The sequence below is a fragment of the Trifolium pratense genome, linkage group LG2 (genome assembly GCF_020283565.1).
Source record: "Trifolium pratense cultivar HEN17-A07 linkage group LG2, ARS_RC_1.1, whole genome shotgun sequence".
NCBI classification, from domain to species: domain Eukaryota; kingdom Viridiplantae; phylum Streptophyta; class Magnoliopsida; order Fabales; family Fabaceae; genus Trifolium; species Trifolium pratense.
The window spans coordinates 69,006,279-69,031,321 of record NC_060060.1 but is presented as its reverse complement, the minus strand read 5'-3'; the positions used below and the strand labels follow the sequence as shown (position 1 = coordinate 69,031,321).

The 25,043-nt window shown below is 33.9% G+C and overlaps 1 protein-coding gene across 4 annotated transcripts; it reads right to left on the bottom strand.

Moving 5' to 3' along the window:
* Positions 1-8,859: 8,859 nt before the first annotated feature.
* LOC123906429 (serine/threonine-protein kinase EDR1-like) lies at positions 8,860-21,306 on the bottom strand. 4 transcript variants are annotated; one of them, XM_045956330.1, is made up of 17 exons: positions 20,817-21,306; positions 19,539-19,935; positions 18,758-18,961; positions 18,162-18,350; positions 17,744-17,988; positions 16,903-17,031; positions 16,592-16,669; positions 14,673-14,768; positions 14,111-14,209; positions 12,851-12,971; positions 11,739-12,024; positions 10,723-10,846; positions 10,617-10,636; positions 10,227-10,383; positions 9,469-9,757; positions 9,273-9,345; positions 8,860-9,135 (listed from the first exon to the last, which is right to left on the bottom strand). In XM_045956330.1, the coding sequence occupies exons 2-17, from the start codon at positions 19,785-19,787 to the stop codon at positions 9,053-9,055; spliced, it is 2,442 nt and encodes an 813-aa protein (XP_045812286.1). In that variant the 5' UTR covers positions 19,788-19,935; positions 20,817-21,306; the 3' UTR covers positions 8,860-9,052. The 4 variants fall into 4 exon arrangements, with proteins under 4 accessions (XP_045812286.1, XP_045812287.1, XP_045812285.1 ...); XM_045956331.1 differs by having other exon boundaries at positions 16,903-17,019; positions 20,817-21,276; XM_045956329.1 differs by having other exon boundaries at positions 16,592-16,681; positions 16,903-17,019; positions 20,817-21,251.
* Between the last annotated feature and the right edge of the window lie 3,737 nt (positions 21,307-25,043).

The following is a 25,043-nucleotide window of genomic DNA, read 5'->3' as shown; positions in this document are numbered from 1 at the left end:
CGTGTCAATCAGAGCCGTTCTGTGCAGTCAGATCGAGTGAGCGTGTGTGCCAGTTGTGTCTGTCTTTTCTTGTTGTGTGTACTTGATGCGATTGATACTTATCATTGTTATAAGTTATCAAGTCAAGTAGTGGTTGTGTATTTCTATGCTTAAACTTTTAGAAATTTGTGTGGTTTGAACTTTTGGTTTGTAGATGCTTATTGCTAATTGTTGATGATCCAGCATGATGTAAAACTGCTTGTGATGAAGATTTTGTTGAAAACATAAGATTATTTTCTTTTGAGTAAGTGAAAATGAATTTTCTCACTAGAGTGAGAAAGGAGCAGGATGTAAGTAGATCCTAATGTGTGTTGTTATATGTTTGTTTATAACATGTGGTAGATTGATTACTAGTACTTAGTGTGGTTCTTTAATTGAACTATGTGAATGTATTCTCATAATGAGAACTTGTTTTAGAACATGCTATGTTTTATACATGTTTGAGTAAATGTTGTAAGTATGCGGGCAAATGAAATGTAATGCATGTACTTGACTCGATGTCTTGTGTACATGGATGTTTTGTTGTCTTACATATATTTTAGTTATAAATATATGTATTGACATGTTGTTGTGTTTATGTATGCTAGTTGTTACGTAGGTTGTTACATTAGCATAGATGGGAATAGTATGTTTATGTATTTTGTAGTGGTGTGTATGTCAAGAGGACTGCACCGGGGTTTTGAGTAGATGCTTAGATATCTTACCTTATGTTTACCCTTTGCATACGACATGCATGTGAATGCTGTCGGTATTAGATTTCTCTTGGGAGGAATAAATTTGGAATCGATAGGACGGTTAGGTGCTTACACCGGATGTTCTAGTGGAAGTGTAAAGGTGGGTTTGAGATAAGTGGGGGAGAAGATTTTGTCTCTCCAGGATGTTTCGAACGCGAGGAGTAAGGACGAATAGAGATGTTCTTGAAGTGGATTGTTTAAGATTGAGTAGCGTTGTTCGATGTGGAGTTCTTATTTGGAGAATACTTTGGAGGAAGTATCAGATGATCATTTCGGAGTGAGTCGGAATGAAGTTGTTTAGCCGTAGGGAGAATGTGGCCATTGGGGGACGATGGAGCAGATTGAATGTTAAGTGAAAACCGTTGCTGGGAAACGGAGAAGACGTGTGCGTCAAGGGTAAGAAAACCTAGTGATGATCATACGACGAGTATGCGAATGGTGGGTACCTTGAGGGTTAAGTTAAGTGGGAGATTGATGTCAAGGATTGAAGGTGTGGTTAGGGAACTGAAAACCCGATTACAATAAGTGGGACTGGTGGTGTTTCTAGCGGAACTCGTAGCAAGAATGTTCCATTGTTTGGTTGTCTTTCACTTGAAGGTTCATCCTCAAAGAGGAGGAAGAGTGATAAAGATGGAAGCTTTGTTGATGAAAAGTTTTCAGAGGAATCTGATGAGAGTTGTGTTGGAATCAACAAGACGGAGATCATGGTTGTTTGGAAATCAACTCTTGATAGTAGCTGAGATTTAAATACAGAATTACTAGGTGATCAAGAAGAGCCTAGGAAGGATTTGTAAAGGTTGAGTATGTTTGAACCGAGTAGTCATTTCTTGGAAGGATTTGAGAAGCTAAGTGCGAAGTGTTACCTTTGGATGTTTGGGGATAAGAAAGTTAGCCTTTGGAAACGTGTCGAGCACGAGTATTAGAGAGACGTAAGAAAGTGACTTATGTCAAGTAAGAATTTGCGGAAAGGACTATCTCACACATAAGTGACTGTTGTGTTTGGAAATTGTGCGTTGAGAATTTGGAAGTGATGCTTGAAGTAAGTATCAGAGATGTTTTGTAGCAATTGGAAAATTATTTATGGAATGGAAAAGTCGGTGGAGACTAAGTGATGTTGGGAACATCGTATATGTTGGAGTAGTATAGTAATACTATGTGGTAAGGAAATGAAATATTTTGGATAAAAGTACCTCGACGGAAAAGTGACATTGGAAATGTCGTGTTAAGGAACCTAGAAATTTGGATAAGAGATTGTTTGGAAAATAAAACAGTTATGATGGGGTTCGACGCAATGATTTGGGAGTTGCGAAGGAAAAGAATTTGACGGTTGGAGATAATATATTTTTGGAATGTGTTAAGAACTTTGAGAAGTTGGACAACAAATGAGTGTAGAAGTTGTGCTACCGAATGAATGGTTGGAGTGAGATTCGACGCAGTTAAGAACTTATGGAATTTGGAAAGTTGTGAAGTATGCAACGGAAGGGTCTTTCGGAGTATTTTGGGTTAAGTGGTTTTGTTTTGGAGTGGTGCTGCGAGTACCGTAAGATGTTAAGAGAAAGTTTTAAGTAGTTTGATGAGAATGGTTTATGCCATCATCACGATTGTTGACTATCTATCGACAAATCAAGGGATTAGCTGTCCTTGATCTATTGTTGATGAGTAGACGAGATTGTGTCGATTGGGATTGACTGATTTTGTCAAACTTGGTTTGGTTTGGAGTTTGTATGTTTTGTTGGTACGAATCCGGAAGAAGTGTTATTTTGACCGGAGTTAGTATAAAGGAATACAGAGGGAAGTAAAATGATTCGGAAAAGTGACGTATAGGATTGCTTTGCCGCCATCATGGGCGAATCTGCATGAAGTGTTTTGTATGTTTTGGTTAAAGTAGTATGAGGAAACCCGTTGGTTAGAATGCAAGTTGGGAATTAGAAAGTCGGATGAGGGAGTTTATCCGGAGTTGTGTTTTAGTCGGGTAATTTTCGAGGGCGAAAATCTTTTAAGGGGGGTAGAGTTGTAACGACCCAAAATTTAGTATTCGTTATTTAATTATTTTATTACGCGAGGGCGTGATTTATAATTAAATTATTAAGCGGCGAATAATCATTTAGCGAGAACGTAAGTTAATGAGCGAGAAGTTATGTTGTTTGGGCCTTTGGGCGTGGAATAGGCATTGGGCCTAAGCCAAGTGGGCTTGGATCCATGAGAATGGAGAGAGCTATAAGTAGCATAAGTTTGGGTGAATAGTCTCATAAGTTACAATTCCATGAGAAGTTCAAGAGCTTAGCTAGGGCAAGGAGCTCATGAGGGAGAGGAAGAGCTCGTGGGAGAGAAAGAGAAGAGCAAGCTTGTGGATTCGTCGAGCTAAGGTACGAGAGTTAGATTACATATTCGTGAGTGATTCGGAAGAGGGGAGGATGTCGATTCCTCCATTCCCAAACTCTTTCCACTCTATTTTCTTGTGGGTTTTGTGGGTGATTTTCTTAATGGAAAATGGATTCATTTGATCCTAACATGTGTAGTGAACTCATGGTAGATGAGGTAAACAACTTTGGGGAGTTGAAAATGGGAATATGTAGATGTTTGATCAATGATTTGCATGTTTATGCAACTTTGCTTATTTTGCAAGAAATTGGCATGATTTTGATTATTTGAGGTATTTGGATGTTTGGAAGGGATGATTAATGTTCCTTGATACCATATATGTTTGGAATGGCTGTTTATATGAATTTATAACATGTCTAGATGAATTTTTGAGTGGATTTCATGTTAAACCGCCTTAGAAAACTCAAGAACAGATATTTCTGGTGTAGTTCGCTACGGATTCGCTACGGATTCGCTCAGCGAATAAGTTCGCTACGGATTCGCTACGAATTCGCTCAGCGAATAAGTTCGCTACGGATTCGCTACGGATTCGCTCAGCGAATAAGTTCGCTACGGATTCGCTACGGGTTCGCTATCTGTTCGCCATGTACCTGCAACCCTCTGATGTAGTTCGCTACCTGTTCGCTACAGCGAACGTGTTCGCTACGTGTTCGCTACGTGTTCGCTACGTGTTCGCTACGTGTTCGCTACGGGTTCGCTACGGATTCGCTCAGCGAACAGCACTGTGACAGCAACTTTTTGATAATTGTTTTAAGTGCAATTAGGCACTTGTAACATGGTTTAAGGGTATCCTTACATGTTTGTTGATACATGTTGATGTTGTTAATGCTTATTGTTAATCGTTATATGATTCGCACGCGTATGCAATGACTTGTAGTTCAAGTGACTATGTTTATGTTTTAGCATTAATTTACAATGTTAAGGAAATGATGTGTGTTTTATGACATAAGTGTAAATGAAACCTTATGTGTATAAAAATGGTTATGCAGATAATTATCATGTGAATAATTATGATTGGAGTGATAGGATATTGTGTTATCCTAATGTGTTAGATGTTGGAATTGTGTTTCCGCATCAGTGAATAAATAGCTTCGAGCTAGATAGCGTCATGTATTTGATGTGTTTAAAAGTAATCATGCATTCATGAATAATTGTGTTATGGGAATCATGTGAATTCCAATAATTGATGAAAATGGACTATGTTTATGAAAAGTGGCCGAAGATGGGATTATGTTATCCGAGATCTGGAGCCCATATCCAAACATGATATAAAACTGTGTGACTCCTCTTTATGGGAGAGATGGTTGATGATAACCATATCCTACATGATATAAAACTGTTATTGAGCTTATCCAAGGGAGATAAGGTGGTTCGGTAAGTTCCGACGCATCCAACAAGATGTAAAACTGGGTTCATCTTAAATGGGGTGAATAGCAGCATCCAACAAGATGTAAAACTGGGTTCATCTTAAATGGGGTGAATAGCAGCATCCAACATGATGTAAAACTGGTTTGGTCCACCATTGGTGAGACGCTTATCCTGCATGATGTAAAACTGCTGATGTAGAGTCCGTGCATGACTATAATCTGAACAGTCCGTGCATGACTATAATCTGAACAGTCCGTACATGACTATAATCTGAACAGTCCGTCATGACTGAAATCTGAACAATGTAGAATTGGTACCACATGCATTAGTCGTGTCTAGGGATGACATGACATTGGATAATTGGCATTAGATGCATTAGGGTAAATGCACATGTATTTGATAATTGTTATGTGACATTATCTGATTGGATTGTAATGTGTTTTTCGTATGTGTTAAGCTTTGGTATTTACTAATTGTTTAATACTGTGATTGTTGCCATGACTTGGTATGTGAGTAGAGTCCGTCATGACTATAAAATGAACAAGTGTAGAGTCCGTCATGACTATAAAATGAACACTTTGGTAGTGTCCGAGAAGACGTGAAACTATATGATTGGTGTGTTTGTAAATGAATGATTAATTGGTAGTCGTATTTGACGATGTATGTGCGTGAGTTAGAAATGTATGATAGCGTGTGAAGTGTGTAGTATACTACTCTCACTTATATTTATGTTTATGTTTTCTAACTCTCTGCTTTGTGTTAATTGCTGGACCTTTGGGGGTCCAGGTTGACAGGTTATGTGTTAGCCTCGTCCGAGTGCAATGGTGAAGCTCTGCTCTGATTGAGACACGGGAAAAAGGGGTTTTTATATGTATATGCATGTAGTCCTCTTAGTATACTCTGTTGGTCTTAAGCTTTCATTTGAAAAGTATCCGTTTTGTATAACTAATAACGTATCGTTCGATGCGAGGTTTTGTTTTTAGTTCATTCGAATATTCTACTAGATAAATGTATTAGTATTATCTTTGAATGAAGTTTGTGATATTCAAACCAGCGCTTTATAAATCAGATTTTCAATTTTTCCGCTGCGTATTTTCGAAAAAGATTTTATAAAGGCAGAGTTAATTAAATAACGGGTTTGGGTGTTACAGGTTCAAAGGTAAAATTTCAGGGGATTCAAAGTGCAAAATATATAAGAATATGTATAGAATTTTTTCAAGTTGAGGGGGTTCACTTGAACCCCCTCACTACAACGTGGCAACGCCCCTGATTTTGACAAGTTTAATTTATTGAAGGAGAAATGAACACATATATACTTATGATTATGGTGAAAGGTACACAGATAATTTGTCTTGATATATACATGATGTAGAAACTATATTCAAAGTATGTGAATTTTGACAAGTTTGAATAAGTTTGGTTTATAGACATGGTTTTATATGATCTTCTTTTAATATAAAAGTAGGGTATATGAATTGTTAAAATATGAAATGCATATTTTGGTGTTATTATTATTTTGTGCAAGAAGTTATTAAATTTGAAAAGTGATGATCATATTATATGTGTATGATAATATGAAAGTTATTGTTAATTTCTTGCTTATCTTGATTATAAGATTGATTGAGTATTTTGAAATTATTGCAAGTTGGTAATTGTTCATGGAGGAAATTAAGTTATAGAAAATGTTAATGATTTTGAGTCATTGTTTATCTTCCTATTATGATGATTACTTGAATTTACCATAGAACATATTTATACATGAAACTTGATTTTGACATTTAGAATTTATGATACATGTATTAAATTCTACAAAATAAATTCTACAAAATATTTTAAGTTCATGTGGGGTATATGACATGGTGAAACCATCTTATGAAATAAATGTTGGTCATGACAAATCTTTATGATCATGTTTGTTGATGTTATACATGTTTAATGTATTGAATGTAGGATACATTCAAGTGGAAGTTGAACTTCAAATCTATATATATAATTCCTAGATAGTTCTCCTACTATCCATCTTAACCCTAATCCACATCACTCATTTACATCCAATTAAATCACACAATAATGCCACATCACTTCCTTATATTATATCATTTTCATCTCTATTTTTTTTTGTTTCCACATCACTTCCTTATATTTTTTTTCAATATAATCAATATTATATCATTCTCATCTCTATTTTTTTTTATATTATATCAGTCTCATAATAAATAATAAAGAATTATGCTTCTCCAATTATCCAAAAATTGATGTCACAAGATGTTACAATTTTCTACATTATTATTGAATTATACCTCTCCAATTATCCAAAAATTGATGTTGTGATGTTACATTTTTCTACATTATTATAACATTTCTTAGTGACAATGAAGATGAACATGGTTGGATTCTCTTTCAACATTTATCCCATTTAAATGTCAACCGTTTTCATAGAAACAACAAAGAGTTTATAATTTAGTCACACAAAAAAAATACGAAAATATACATTATTGACTTAATTACATTATAATTTTAGAGAAGAGTGAAGGTTATGCAAAAAGTTAGGTTATGAGATTGAAATATATAATAACCATTATCATTATCATATTTCATTCAATTTTAGTGTGTCGCCTATGCGTTGCACTATTGCATTGGCTGACACACCCCACCAAAAAAATAAATATATTTCATTCAATTTTGATGGTCCGTACTCATTCTCTATACATATAGGTATATATATATTGGTTGGAGGAAGTGATAAGTACATCACTTTTATATTATTATTATTATTATTATTTTCATTTTATAATACTTATTGTTACAATTTATACAAATAATTTTTCAACATTATAATATAAAATACCACATAACACCTGTGCATCGCACGGGTGTGGGACTAGTTGAAATGATTATTAAATATGTTATAACAAGAGAATAATGACATAAAGTTTGTGCATATGAGTATATGACACAATAATAATAGAATGACAAAAAGTCATAGTTTTGTGATAGCGGTTAAAACTATCAAATAAAGGAATATTCAAAGTTTCTAAAAAGCATAGCTATGTAGTTGATTGAATATTCAAATGTTATAAAGTTGGAAAATATTGCAATTCTTTGACGAAAGGATTGACAAAGATATGATGTTTTTGGATAATGATGGTTAAGTCATTGAAGACATCATTAGGGATGTGATACAAGCCCATATCTAATTGATCACCAATGGTGGAAACTCAACTCACACTTGAATAACATCAAGTCTTGAGTTCAATGATGAAAGTACACTATTAAAGTGATTGAAGTACTTGACAATAATAAATACATCCCAAGAGATAAAAGTACTTTGACCATAAAAGAAAAAATGATAGGATGAGATTTTCCTCTTAATAGACATATAGCATATGTTTGCTTGAATGCATAATTATGGGTGCATTTATGATATGGTCTACCTATATGAGAATGAAGTGGGGCCGCTTCATAGAGTTCAAGGGTTTGACTCTTAAATTCTCATGAAAAGGATATGAGACACACGGCCTTAACAAACGTGTCATTTTGATAAATTCGATCAATGGTACCGAGATTTCATGTGTGAGTTATGAACACTTGTTCTAATTTGCTGAACATAATCATTGTTTGAAGTTTGGTTCAAGTCGAAGTTAAGAGGTTTCACGGCTTCTCAAGAATGTGATGCACTTTGGCTCTCTTATCGTTGACATCCCTAATCCCAATAGAGGTAAAATTGGAACAATGACATAAATTAAGGATAAAATTAATGTTTTTAACTGAATAAACTACTCACTTAATTCCTGTGATATGGCTAATAAGGTCTTATATAAAAGGCGATGTCTACTGTGCACAACCTGTTTAAGTTTTTCACCGTGCAAGACCATTTTGCACCGTTCAAATAAAAACAATACTCAGATTTAGCATAAGCTTGGAAAATAATGGTAAACAAACATGTGAAAAAGGGACAGAGTTGCAACAGTGTGGATCTGATCTTGAGGAATTGAGGAAGGTGGAAGGTGGAAGGAGACGTTAGTGCTAAGGTCGCCGTCGAGATGGGGACGTGGGTGGGTGGCCGGCGATGAGGCAACAGATCTGTGTCACTGTGTAGAGGAATTGGGAGAGAAACAATGATAAGGACTAATTTAGTACCGTGGGTGTACCATAATATTTTGTTGATCTCTTTAGTCCATTGGTAAAAAAGTACTTGTGCATCATACAGACCTATGCATGTTAGAAAAAGCCCTTATAAAATGGGACGGAGGTAGTATCTTTATGTCATGAATTACTTCTGTCAAAATCTTTAACTAATATATGAAAGGTCAAAGGTTTTTTGTGCAATGAGTGATGGATAAAAATCAGCCATTGCTTCTTTTCCCCCTCTCCTCACATAAGATATGTTTTTGCATCAAAGGAAGAGGAATGCACGTTTCAACATGTTCTGAGAACATAAAATAAAATTCATATTATTTTACAACAGCCGATAATACAATATGATAACTCTACCCAGAGTTCACTATGTACAAAAGATAACCACTGCATCAAGACATTGAGTACTCGATGTCCACCAAGCGAGATAGGATCTCCTCACAACTTGGTCGCTCATTCGGTTCTGCCCAACACTCTGCACATGAAAATCAAGTAACCAGTTAAACTAAATAGGACTTGAATTATAATACTAATATACGCTTTGATGATTTTTTTTTTTTCTTTTATAAAAAAAAGGGGCCTTGAATCAAGTTATGAATAAGTTGCAGAGACCTGAAATCAGCCTGCCTAGTGGGCCTTCGGGAATCTCCAATCTGGAACCCTCATTAGCAACAGTATAAACCACCTAATCAGCAGAGAATAATGGCCAACATAAATTATCATTTTAATTCTAGGACTCAACATATATCTTTCAAATATAGAACCTTAACAAAAGTTGAAATAGAAATCGTGAGAAATCTCAACATACCCTCTCTGGAGGTACGCCTTCCCACGGCCTATTCAAGGTGCAGAGCTCCCACATTATCACCCCTAGGCTAAAGATATCACATTTTTCAGTGAATGGTTCATTTCGAATCAGTTCAGGAGCCATCCATTCTGGTGTTCCAGCTGAAGAACCATCTCTCATGGGAGAATCTGTAATTATTCTCGACAGTCCGAAATCACAGATTTTCACTGTCCAATGCTTATCCACAAGACAATTTGCACTTTTCACATCACGGTGAATAATCTTCATTCGATGTATATGCATCAATCCCCTACTCGCCACCAAGGTGTTTTTGTAAATGTCAACAAATGAAATACAATTGTGCAAATGTAAACAAATGAAATACAACCCTACCAATATCAACTATCAAACTAACATAATCCACCAAATTGACAAGTCTAGCAGAACAAACAGTTTGACTACAATGAAATACAATCTGGCACTTGATTATAAATTAAACTCAACTTCTGATGAGTTGTAAATTGCATTTCGCTTTCATCGGGCAAAAACCTTAAAAAATTATTATTATTTGCCTTATTCCCTATGCTAAGATCCGCTGTCTTGCGTTCCATTAGGCTGGATGAATAAAATTTACCACCATATATATAATTGATATTTGTGGAACCAACAATATCTGACAATCATGAATGTAAATGGACAACAAAGTTTAAATGGCTTAAATTGGAAAAGCATGGAGATTTAAGAGAAGGTTCTGGAGGGTGTGAATAACCAGAACATACCTGCATATGTCACGCAGCATCTTTAGTCTTCTTCGCCAACTAAGCTTCTTCTTTTGACCGCTCACATGAATCAAGTAGAACAAAGATCCCATTTCCATATATTCGGTCACCATTGACAAGCGTGGTGGCTTTGTGCATGCGCCCAGAAATAAGATGACTGCATAAAATTCAATCACAAATATATGATCTCAAAGGAAATATGCTGCATGAGATATTCTTATTTCTTTACATGACATGAGATACTCTTAGGAGGACAGTATATGCAAAATACCATTATAATAATTTTAAGAATTTGATAAAATGATGATACAACAATTTAGATTGTCTTGCAAATATTTTCATTCTAGAAAAGCCATATAACTATATAAATAACAAGAGGTTAGTGAGTACCATTAGGATGTCTGAGTCGGCTGGAGCAGAATAAAAGACAAAAAAAGTCAGCCAATGTCGGATGTAACATAAAATTACTGACAAACAGAAAATCATCACAAGATACCTGAGAATGGATATCTCATTGCAAAAATCTTCCATGTTTTCAGCAGTTAAATCTTGCTCTAGGAAAACCTTGATTGCAACATCTGTGCCATTCCATATGCCACGGAAAACTTCTCCAAAGAACCCTGGAAAATTATAGAGCAATGAAGTTTCACAAAATTATATGAACTTAGTTTTCTTCAGGGAAGTTCAAATCATGAATTGAATTGAAGGTATACTTTCTAAACAATCAGTCTTATCATACTCTGAGTTAGTAAAAAAAATTAAAAAGTAACTTATAATTGCAAATACAACTTAATAACAAGAGTACAGTAGCTAAGTTTCCAATTTTATTTCTTTCACAAATACTGAGACTCCAAAAAGGGATATACTTTCTGAAGAATCGGTGTTATCATACTCTCTGAGTTGGTAAAAAATTAAATATTAACTTATAATTGCTAATAATTTTCCAATTTTATTTCTTTCACAAATACTGAGCCTCCAATTTTGATTTCTTTATACATTTGAGAAAATCAACTTTTTTCCTTAATATGTTAGATTTTACATTCCTCAATTATTAAATCTCAGTTGGAGTTCTTAAGTAATTTATTAATTATTTAATTTATTTCCATCTTCCCATCCCATGCACTAATTCTTTGCCTAAAACTTTAATGCTTCCTTTAAAGGAGATCCATACTCATAGACAACCCAAAGCCTTGAAAATGTTGAAACCAGAAAAGAAGGTGGAAAATGAATCATGCAATTTTATTTTAATTTTTTCTTGGATTTTCAAAATAAAATAATGGAAACCCTAGGAAAAAAAATTCAGATCTGATACAGATCTATCAGGGTCTTTAACAATCAAGCACAAATATGTAGAAATCCAACCTCTGAAATAGTTGGAGTCATGTGAATCAGCCGGAAACAGCAATTCACAATCATTTTAGCAAATCAAACATGCTTAGCGAATATAAATGATACTGAGCCGCAATAAATCATATGATTTCAATAACTTTGAGAGTAAACCTGAAAACGTACCGATCCCAACACGAGTTCCAACAGTCAATTCTGAGAAATCAATATTCCATTCTTCATATGGTAACAGAGGATTATTATTCGCCATTGACGATTCAAGGATTTTATTCCAAGTTGACTCCAGTTCATCACTCAATTCATATCCCGACGGCCTGCTTGTCTCAGAAGTTTGTCCTCGATAATCATGTGGTGAAGAGGGTAATGACATTGCCTTCGAAGTTATATTGTCACGGTGCAGCGGAAATAAGGGGGACGTTTCATGATGACCATCAAGACAGAAATTTGACAGCTGTGATAATGCAGTACAGGAGTCACGTGCATCAAACTCAAGTTTTAAAACAGAAACCATTCCGAAAATTTGTATACATTAAGTTGCACATATACTATAACCATCAACATTGAAACAACAATCAAAGCATTTTTCAGCTATGCGGAGTAGGATACATGAATTAAACAACATCATAATTTCTTATTGTGAATAATATCTAATGACAGGTCATTAGTTCCAAATCATTCTTAATAGGTTTGATCTATAATTTTCTTTGGTCTCCCTCTTTCTAACCATTCAACTCTCCTGCAGCATCTACCCTCCACAATAATGAAAACCACATATAACTCCACAATCATTATGGTTATGATTCTATTGTAATCTATTATAAAATAAAATTATATTGTAGTCATCAACAAATTAAAACTCCCTCTGGTTCCTTTTACAATAAAATATTTGGTGTAGTTTTTGATCCTTAATCCTTATTATAAAGAAAAACATATTTCAAAGTGCATTAATTGTTGGAATTTTTTTAATGTGAGATATGTTTCCTAGAATAAGGGTATATTTGGAATAACAATTAATTTTTATAACATTAAATAAACTCCTTGGTCTATATTTGTAATTCTTTCTTTTATTAAGGACCGGAGGGAGTAGTTGTTATGCTTTGTTTTAATAAATAATAAAAAAAAAATCAGACTTATGACAGCATATTACTATCTTCTAGATTGTGTGATGCAACCACGGCTGGGATGCATAGGGGATGCTGAAGATGCTACAGCTAGAGAAAGGCAGTTTGAATGATAGCATACTTATTTGTTATCAGAGCAATGCACACAACACATACATTTTTCTGAAGCTCCGCACTGCTAATTCTATCACTGGGAGAATGAGACAGAGAACTGTCATCCCCTTGTTCCTTTAGAAGACGATTTTGCTTTAGTTTTTCATTCATTGCTCGCACAGCCCTGCAGAGATTGGATCCCGAGTTATCACAGTTATAAAACAACTTATAAATCAGCAACAGCACATATACAATACATTATACTCTGAATTAGAATAACATATGATCATGCACCATGAAAAGTGGAACTGGGGGATCATTACTTCGCGTGACCAAAGTACTAACATAATTAATACATTCGTTGTATTGGTAATTTAGCACAAAGTAGGAACCATGTATGACAGCCAAGCCTCTGACAATCAATCGAATTAGTAAACTACGTAATAGCACACGCGAGGGTTAATTGATCCAACAATTGTCACCCAAAACTTTTATAAGTTGGAATAAAAGTATTTAAGGAAAGAAAAAATGCAAATGGGACATGAATAAGAAATCTTCCTAAAACAGAGTGAAATTAAAAAGCAGTTAATTCGCTTTCATATCAGATTACAGAAATCCTTCTAAAGTCACATAGCTGCCAACAACAAAGCTCTACCCCTGGCATACATCTATCAAGATCAAGAGGGAAACAATGTACATTCCAATACAGATGAGGTAGTATATCTTCACAACTAAAATCCATGTATTATACTTAAGGGAAGCACAATTTTCTGGCAAAAAAGACAACTAATTCCTCAGAAAATTAATTCTAACATAAAGTTTATAGAATGAGACCGTGCAAAACTTTTAAATGCCTATAACATCCCACTTGAAATGAGAAATGATGTTTTCTCCAAGTGAACCTCTACTTTCTAAAGGCAAAAAACCAAGTGACAAAATGCTAAGAGTAACATGAAAGAAAAATTCAACAAAAAACACAAACTTATACATGTGATTAACAAACAAAATGATTGACATGTCCAGGAACTGACATAAGCATGTGTATGTCCAAAAGGAATGGGAAAATGCATTGTGCAAAAAATAAAAAATAGTAAACACAAAATACAGTCAAAGAATTCATGAAAGAAGAAAAGAATCATTGAAGGTAATAAAGTCACAGTACAAGTATGTGTTGAATTAGCTTATATGTTGTGCCAGAAAAAATGGCTGTGTTTGTTTGAGTAATCAATGGCAAACATATAATAAACAATTTAACATTGATCAGCACCAAGGACAGCAAGCTTAGCGTACACAATAAAGAAGCATAATTGAGCAACAACCAACCTTGCAATATCATCACCGATCTCTGGTGTAATACTGAGGCTTCTTCTTCGTATTCTACGAGTTTCTGATGAGGATGCACCATCTGATTTATAGCTTGATCTGAAAAAAAGAGTTATCTATTTGAAAATACAAGGAAGAAATATACTCTCATAAATGTGCATAACAAGATATATGACCATCAGGAACATATATCCACACCACCAAATTCATAAGGACAAAAGGAAATGATATCTAAGTTTCTAGTCTACTGCAACACCAAGAGTGATGATAATTTATCACTGGAAGACTTTGCCAGGTTTAGAGATCTATACAACCAATATCATTCAACTAAAAAAATTGAACTAACCAATATCATTCATTGCTATATCCAAACTTGAACTAGTTATTAGAGATCTATACAGCCAAACTTGGATGGAAAAGAAAGAAGTAAAAAAAGAGAGATAACGAACAACTGGCTTTCCTTCAGTAAAAAGAACCCAGTAAGGAAAAATGCCAAGTGAAAAATAAAAGCCAATGGCCAATCACAGGGTACGAGCAAATATTAAGGAACCATAAAGGCAACCTTGACGTAGCCTGGTCATCAGCAAAATCTCTAAATGCAGTCTTGTCACCGCCAAGCTTGGACTGTCCACGAGCTTGAAATGATGGATGTTCGGGACTGCAAAATTAGAAAGAAAAAAAAATTGAAGCTCAAAAGAAGACTGAGCACAAAGTATTAATATTCTAAAGCATTTTAGTAAGTTGAAATCTGAGATCATTTAGATACTAATGTTACTGATTCACAAATTGATAAACTAAAGATAACCTCTCTAACCTCTCCTTCCTATTATTTCTATAGCCTATCATCTCATACTCTAACTAATTTGCTAACTAAGTGAGGCTGCCAATCACCCGTAATTAATATGCAATGAAGGTTACAAGGTGTGCATCAGCATCACTTATTCAGCAACAGAGAAGGCATCTTTTACAAATGGAAGCCATGCTGAAAACAAAGTACAAGCTAGCAAATATATAGACAATATACAAGCCACATGCACATGTAACTTGCAAGTGCACACTACATTGGATGATTTGGTACTTCAAACTATGAATAAATAGTAGCAGAATGTGGTTTTCTTTTATCCAACCATTAGATAATCAGAGATTACTGTTAATCGTACAAGCTGGATTTCTGATAAATTTGAGTCGGAAAATTGAAAGTATAAATTTAAAGACAATATGGTCATTTATCTACAAAATCCATATAATTACAACAATGAGTGTGATTCTACTAGGCAGCAGATTATAAAGGCCTCAAATATCACACACAACCTTCAGAACATAAGACAAGCAACGTAAGAAAAATATCTCTAATAAAACTAGCATTTCTGCCATAAGAATAAAAATCTAAAGCAGCATTCTTGATTCAAATTTAAAAAATATAATTGGTTTCAAAGAATTATAGTTGCGATAGCATTATTATTTAGCACTGGTTTGCTCCTCATGAAATAGGGCCAAGTGCAATTTTGACAAAAGTTATTTTAGTTCTATCATCTTGTGCCAGATTCCAAAAACATCAAAGTAAAAAAATACACATGCACTACCTGCAAAAGTCAGGATAGTCAGTCTACCAGGACTGTAGGAACCAACCACTAAAATACCGATCCGGACCAATTTCTTTCTGAAAATTTTAAAATATGAGAAAAATCCCACATTTGGAAATAGTAGTCATCATCGTTGAGTGCACAGCTAATATATCCCATCAGATCTGGTGTATAGGATGATTTCATACTATATTTCTTAATACTGGAAATTATGGATTTTATTCTTGCCAACAATATTAGGTAAGCCAGGAACAATGTCAAAAACTCTAGGCTGTTCACACCACGATCAAAGGCCCATTTGTTTGGCATAGAAGAAAATGGGAATTTAAGGTTGTGTAAAAAGGTGATTTATTTTTTTTAGAGCTTTTGTGTAAGTCATAAGCTATTTTGCATTTGGTTGCAAACAATTTTTACTTTCTGTCATCTACGGCAAGATACTCCATCATCCCACAACATAAGCCACTTTAGCTAATGACTCAAATTAAAAAACGTAGTTAATTTTAATTTTATAATAAAAGTTGTGACTTACTTTACAAAATTGCTCTTCATTAATGTCATGGACAATTGAAATTACAAGTATTGAAAAAGGAGAGAGTAATAAATATTTAGGGGGTAGTGTAATAGAAAAAACAACATTAATGCTTTCATTGATATTGAAAAATACAAAGTGACACAATTTTTTTTGCTAGAATGGCATATATTGTCGGGACAGAGGGAGTAATATTTTGAGAAACAACTTATAAGCTTCTGAAAAAGATGCGCATACTGCCGGAGTTAAAAAAACTCATAATGCCAGCTATCTAAGTTAAATAAAATATCTTATCTAACAAATAAAGATAAATTTTAAAGCACCATGATCATAAAGTAACAATAGCAAAAACCACAAATCAGGAATAACCTTGAGCTAGCAGTCCTCTGTTCAGCAAAGACCTTTCTTCGACTACGCCGACCAAATGAAGTTGCAATGTTTGGTTCACTATGAGACAAACTGAGGAAATTAACAAAACCATTCAACAAGAAACAGTTGGTATTCTACATCTTTAAGAAGTCTAGTCAAATGTGGTTCACAAACCATAGAAAATAACCTAATCATAATGAAAATAACACACTTTAAAGTGAAAAGGGAAAAGATAGAGAATAGAATATTAAACTGAACAAAAATAACAAGACAAAAAGACCAAAACATAAGATCTAGGATGGAAGCATTACCTTAGTTTCCTGTCCATGGTATTTGATCGTAACATCATGTTTCGCAAGGGAGGACCTGATACATTTAAAGATGCTTCAAATCTTCTATGAAATTGGAGATTCTCATCTTTTTCAGCACTGTAAGGGGGACTAAGAAAATCAATATTAGTCGCCAATCAACTCTTTTAACAGACAAAACAGATGGCTTAGAGGTCATTTGGACAATGCATGCTCAGATGTTGAAATTCAAAGTGCAAATATAAAAGGCTTAATTATTATCCTGGCTGTACTTGTTTATTTAAAGTCCAGTTTCCGTCCCCCTCCCCCCTTCCTCAATTGCAACAATTTTTTTCTAATTGTTTTCAGAGTGATAAAATTAATTGCCCTGTCAGTTTGGTGCAGAGTCTGACGCCGTCTTTGCTGGCATTGCTATTTTATGAGCCACTCTTTTATTGACTTTGCTGACTTGGATACAGTGTAGCAACATAGCTTCAACACCCACCCAGCCACCCTCACACACAGCTTGGGCATGGGTCCAATTGCTACATTGCTTGCAAAATCCAGCTCTATTATCATCTTAAATGAATTTGGATCGCACTCATAAAACCTATCTCATAGGATGAAGGTGCCCAAACATGTATAAGCACTAGAGCTTGGAAACCTTGGCAATGTGAGACACAAATGCAGCTTCAATTATAACTGCTGAACTTGGAACTATAACTCGATAAGGACTGGATTGTTACTTTAGTTAAATCAAATTAGGGGACAATAAAATTTTGAGAAACAATAAAGGTAGCAAATATGTAATTAAGCCAAAGCAAAAATTAAATAAATAACAGTTTACAAACTCTCAGCATCTAACCTCTCTGAAACCCCATATAAAGGACTGTTTGGTTCTAATGGTGAATCACAAGAATCATTTTCTGCTGAATCACTCTCTCCTGCTGCGGAAATGTGTGTCATAAGAATTGACTTGATTGATCGAGGTAACAATTGGCCAGGAAAGCGCATAAGATCAACCAGCAGTTCCACAGAGTCTAACACAACTATCACAGACATATGCTTGTATGAGTCTACACAATCGGCAGCCCCATCAGTTGGAAAACCCTGATGAAGAGAAACGATAATCTTTCAAAATTAGATATGATAGTAAACAAATTTGAATATTTGTCATTAGTTCTTTTGCTAAATATATTATCATTAGACTGAAAACATTGGTAAACAAGACTAAGGCAGGGAATAATTGCAATTTATAACAACCAAATTAAACTAGGGCTTACCATCATAAGCTTACTTTCAAGACCTACAGTATCTGCCAATACTTTAAATAAGATGGCTCGAGGACGGCATGAACCATGTCTTATTTGCCCCAGCATCTGGATACCGTGACTCTCAAACATGTGCGAGGATTCCTCAAGTGCAGCTTTTGCTGGACTTTCTACATTTGGTCGCTTATAGAAATCAGAAACCTATGTAGAAATTAAGATCAAAATAAAAATACTGAACACCTTTTACTATGTTCAAAAATTAAAATAAATTTCGAATAAAGGCAATAAAAAGAAAGTTAATATGCATAATTGACATTAGTGCCGACCAACAAACTTGTAATTGATAAGGTGAAATAAGTTAATTGAAATAAGTTGCTGCCGACTAAAACCCAAAAGTAGAAACTGCGAATAGAACAACCTACTCGACGGACAAGTCTCCTAAAGTTTGACGACGGGGCTATTTTGGAATCGAATTTGACATTTTAACGTACATTTTTGCACAGGGAAAAAATGGTATCGAATGACAACAATGGAACAATAATGATATATGTGGGAATCCTAACATGGTAAACAAGATCTACAAAATAAGATACAATAGAAGTACATACTAATACAGCTATCTTCTTAATTATTGCAGCTGGATTTGCATTCAACCCTTTAACCAATGTGACAATTAGTTGCTTCAACATAGATAACTTTCTATCTTTCTTTGCATCCACAACAATGACATCAGCCCTAAAACCCTCTCCACCTAAAGCTTGAAGATCATCCAAAGTAGGAATACTATCAAAAAGTTTTTTGAGCCTTTTTTCCTGCACATTATCAGATTAGTTAATGACAAATGAAAGATGTTGAGGAAAGCATCTTGGTAACACATCGAGAACAGGACTAACACATATTAACTAAAGGAATAATATTAATACGTGCCATAAAAGAGCAGGAGGTTGTTGCAGAACACTTCAAAACTATATTACAAAGCAAATAGCTAGAACGGGCAAGTAACCATAAGAACAAAACGGAATAACTAAACTTAAAAGAAAGGGCCAAAATTAGATACTCAAAGAAAAAATCTAAAAAATATATGAATAAATGAAAATGGATATCATTTGCTGTTTTCCTCCCATGCAACAATAATTAGAAGTACCAATTCAACTAATTATTCTCAAGTCTCGACTAATAAATGAAACACTGTTCTCCTGTAAGATCTTTTATAAATCATGCCAAATTAATATCTCCAATAAAATAAGCAAGTCATATTGAAAACACAACTATACTCCACTCCAAGTCTGTGCATTCATATGATCAACAAATATACTCCGAGCTTGTGCATTCATACCAAGTTCAATTACATATCCTGACTAGTAAAGTGATATGTGAATCAATCCTCACCGGAACAACTGAGTAAAAACCATTTGGTATCGGTTCTGATAGCATTCCAGTGTGCCATAGAATTTGTGATGCCCTCTGAGGTGACATAAAATCTTGGTTAGAATGTCTTGGTGATTCTTTATTATTTAAGGTCTCATCTTGAGTTTCCAAAGAAACAGATCCAAATTTTCCAACAAAATCTGAAGTCCACCGTGACACATTGGATTGCCTTTGCTCTTCCAGCCGTGCATCTTCTTGTGTCCCCTCCATGTTTTTATAAATTCTGAATTTAAAACCATTTCTCCACACTTCTCAATCCATAAGAGGTGTATCAAAACAGAAGGTAGCTCTGAAACCACAAATCATTGAAACAAATACTTAAGCAACTCCAACTGCTTCAAGCTGGAGACAACATAACCTGCACGAACCAAATACAAGGTATGGTATAAATGACTGCCCAACTAAGGAAGTTCCTTATTAATCTCTTTTTTTGATATATCAAAGATTTTCTCCCATATTCGCCCATAAGTTTTTACATTAACCGACAGTCAGTTAATGTACTGACTATCCATTCTTATTTAAGCAATAATATATAGTTGTTGCGATGTTTACTCGTGCGCATTTAAGTCGGACTATAGAGTACAGCTTCATATGGAAGCTAACTTAGTTCTGTTTGAGTTATCGTAACTAACAGTTGATTAGTTATAGTCTGTTACAATTACAAGCAGAAACAACTCAAACTATAAATACTGTACCCACACACATTTTAAGTTATTCATATTTTCTCATAAAAATACACAAGATCAGATTCAGAATTCTAACACTTTCCTTCAGTTTCTTCCATTTCTCGTCCCAACAATTGTTGAATTATAATTCTAAATTCTAATACTACCAAACCTTTCACTTTTATCCACATTCAACATTAATTTTCTTACATAATAATAATAATAATAATAATAATAATAATAATAATAATAATAATAATAATAATTTTATTCTAAATTAAATGAGAAGAAAGATCAGATTTCATATTAAATAATTATTATTATTATGAGTACTCTGCTAAACAGTAAACAGTAGAAAAACAAAAACAAGAAAGATCCTAAATTGAAGCGGTTAGTTGAATCATATAAAATCTATGCAAGCATCAAAACCAATTTAATTAATTATTATTTGTATAAGAAAAATGCATGAAAATGAAGAAGGTTTAGTAACGGAATTAAATAAAATTGGCGGCAAGTAAAATAGAAGAATGCGTTGACGAAGAAGAAAGAGACAAAAGAGAAGTAGTAATGATACCGTAGAAGAAGATCGAAGCATTAATGGTGGAATAATAGCATTTGAATCTGAATGAGCGCTGAAATGCTGGAAAAAGTAAAGCACACGACAAAAGGAGTTGAGAGAATAAGACAGTGAAGGAAGAAGTGCGTGATGATGGAAACGAGGAAATGAGAGAGAGAGAGAGAGAGAGAGAGAGAGAGAGAGAGAGAGAGAGAGTTTTGGGGTTTTGATGGAAGAAGAAGGTGTGGAGAAAGCGATATATATGAGGTGGTGAGTCACGTGGTTTTAGAGAGGGATCTTTCTTTCCGACAGAGAGCCAGCTAGATACAGAGAGAGAGAGAGAGAGAGAGAGAGAGAGAGAGAGAGAGAGAGAGAGAGAGAGAGTTGGGCTTCCTTTCAACCGCGTCACTTAAATCAAAACTCTTCCCTCTCATCTCATCTTCTTTCTTTCTCCCTTTATTCTTTTACATTTTAGGATTCTTTTACATTTTAGGATTCGCAGTGCCTTAAAAAAAAAAAAAATTAATTAATTTATTGGTCTCTTAAAGAGATTTTAAGTTTTATAATAGTTTCTTAAAGGAAAAAAAGGTCTGGATTGGTCTCTTAAAGAAAAAAAAAGGCCCGGATTGATCCCTTAAAGACATATATTTTTGCCATATTGGTCATTTCCGTTAAATTTTAACTCCAAATATAACAAAAAATTCCAATAGTTAAAATTTTAAAAATTAATAAGGTTTTTGGTGGACCACTTACACGACATCCACAATACAGTCTACTAAAACTAACTTTTTTGTAAAAATTTGACGGAAATGACCAATTGAAAAACAGATGTGTCTTTAAGGACCAATCATGATCTTTTTTTCTTTAATGGACAATTGTGAAACCTAAAATATCTTTAAGGGACTAAAAGACTAATTAAGCCAAAAAAAAAATGTTCTCATTGATTCTTAACTATAAGACCGTTAATCAGATATGGATTTTTTGCGGTCAAAAAGTGACTGTATGTGAATCTCAGCCATTAAATCTGATCAATACATTTTGGTATATTTTATAACAATAATTATGAATCATTTGATTTCAATCAAAGGGTGCATAATAAACCGAATGCATGAATGCACCATTTTCTCGTTAATCACAATGATCATTTCCGTTAGTTTTTAATACTAAATGTATTAGGTGAACCACAATTACATGTCACCATGGATCTCAATTATTCTGTTAATTTAAGCCGTTTGGTCTTATTGAAACAAAATAGTCATTGAATTTATTATGCAAAAAAAAAATAGCCATTAAATTTTGAATGTCCACTATATTTACCGATGCACCATTATCAACTAGTCCCTAATTATAAGATCTTGTTTGACCATTACACACAATTTTGATCATTAATATCTTTAATTGTTTATTACTAAAAATTATAAAAATTTAATATTGGCAAAATTACATCAGAGGTCCTTTATCTTATTTATTCGTAACACTTTAATCCTTTATATTTTTTTGTAACGTTTAAGTCCTTTATCTTTTGTACTACGCACATATAGGTCCTTTTTTTTTATTTATTTAAAAAATATGAGTTGGCAAGCCATGTAAGAAAATCTTATATTTTTTAATATTAAAAATTTAAATTCTAAAATTCATATGAACAATCATCTCATGTTCATCACCTCCTTCATAAAATTAAAATCAATTGAGAAACAAATTCTAGATTTTAACCCAAAACCCAATTTTTATGGGTGGTCTGAGCTCTTGTTGGTTCTGACTATTACATGAGTATAGTTTTTGTTGCAACATTCCTCATGATGCCTCTCTACATTTTGATATTATGTCATTTCATTCTTTCTATTTATTGATGATTTATTCACTTCACTTGGAAACAATCAATAATCTACCATAATGATTGATGATATGGGGCTATTTTTGGGTTAAACTCCAGAATTTGTTTATGGGTTAATTTTATTTTTATGAATTTTGGAGATTTTGGGAATTTTAGGGTTTAATGAAAATTGGGGATTTCAATTTTGTAGTTTAGGAGAACATTGATGTAAACAAAACACATAGAGATTGATACTATTTTGAAGTGCATTTGGGAAGAAATTGATTTTGGTTAAGGATGAAAATGATGAATATATGAAGATGATGATGAAGGTATGAAGAAGATGATGAACATACATGGATTTTATAATTTTAATAAAAAAAATATTTTTTAAAAATTAAATATTCCTATGTGGCCTGCCACATCAGTCTTTTTTAATAAAAAACGAAAAAAAGGACCTATACGTGTGTAGTACAAAAGATAAAGGACTTAAACTTTACAAAAAAAAAAATAAAGGACCAAAGTGTTACAAATAAATAAGATAAAGGACCTTCAGTGTAATTTTGCCTTTAATATTTTGAAAATACTTATCAAAACAAGTTGAACAAGATCTTATATGCTAATATTTACATTTATATATTATTAAAAAAATACAGTTAAAAAATGAATAGTACATTTTTATCAAACAGAGTCTTATAATTGGGGACGAAGTTAATAATTTTTTTTCTCTATTTCTTCATCATCTTCTTCATCATCTTCATACAAAATCCATATTTTCAAATAAAACCCAGAAAAAATTCTTTAACCCAAATTTTAAAAAATAAATAAATAAATAATGAAAGTCCGAGAAACATTAACCCAGCAAAATGAAGTTGAAACCCAACAACATGCAATTGAACCATGACCTTCTTCCTCAAATCCCCACTTTTTACGCAGCAACTACCACCTTCTTCTCCGACCTACCAACATCATCATGTCTTAAGCAATGTTCATCAAACAAACCCAGAAAAGAAAAGAAAAAAACCAGATCTCAAAATTTGGAGTTTACAAACCCAATCCTTAAACCTCAAACCCATCTTCTCTTCACTCCACCTTGCTTCATAAACTCAATAATCAATTTTTCAACACACACAACTCTCAAACAATGCATCACATCGACCCTTTTGTAACAACTCAACAAAACTTCTAAAAGCATCCTTTGCATAAACACTCATCAACAAAGGATTTCTCTTGTTCTTTTTTAAAATCACCTCAGCAAAGGTTCCAAAGAGAAACTAATGGAGAAAATCTTAGAAATGAGTATTGGGCCTAACTCAACCTTACAAAATTGGCTTGTAAGGTGATGATTGCCTCTAGTATATAAACACTTAGTCAGGCCATCTCTCAACCGATGTGGGACTCTTAAGTCTTAACACACCCCCTCACGCCCAGCACTATTGGGCTTGGTGCGTGGATATAAACGGTAGGTGGCCCGATTGTGGAAACCTGATAACAGGTGGCCCAACAGATCGTGAAGAGGCTCTGATACCATCTTAGAAATGAGTATTGGGTCTAACTCAACCTTACAAAACCGGCTTGTAAGGTGAGAATTGCCTCTAGTATATAAACACTTAGTCAGAGCACAACGATCCGTTTTGATTAAAGTGTTTAAGTTCAACTTTTGTCAACAACGATCTGTTTTGATTAAAGAAATAGAAACCCTCCGGCGACCGGCGCCGGTTAGCTTGCGACTGTTTCAGTTTGCAAACTATATTTTTGGATCTAGTTTTTTTTTTTTTGGGGTTTGCTTTTGATGAAGTTGGTGATGAAGATGAAGAACAAGAGAGAAGAAGAAGATGAACAACAAGAGAAATATTTACTTGATGATGGTTCACCATTACTTCAATAGACAAGCAAATCCTACCGTTACATTTTTAACAAAAATATCAAACGGTTCAGATTAAAACAAATTAATGGAGATGACTATTGTGACTAACGGTCATATCAATTCAGACATTTTTTTTTGATTAAATGATCATTGTGAAACCTAAAATGTCTTTAAAAGACCACCGATAATGTATATAATCAGAGCACATACATTCATTAGATTCATTCATTAACTAATGTATATAGTCAGAGCGGAGATACATTAGATAATGAATGAACCTAAAAAGTGAAGTTTTGCTGGAGACCAGAGGGAGTATACACCTCTAACAACCCGGGATATAGACTCGAGTACAATTTCAAACCTCCTAGGCTCCTACCACATGAAGAATATTTTAAACTACACACAAAGTTCATGTTAGATTGGCCACTTCGGTAGCAAATCCAATTTTCAGAATCAATTGAAAAACAGTAATTTTGCCAACAAATAGCGTGAATCTGTTGGTATCTGAATTTCATCACACACCAATACTAAGACTAATAACAATTCACTCCACAGTTGAAGAAAC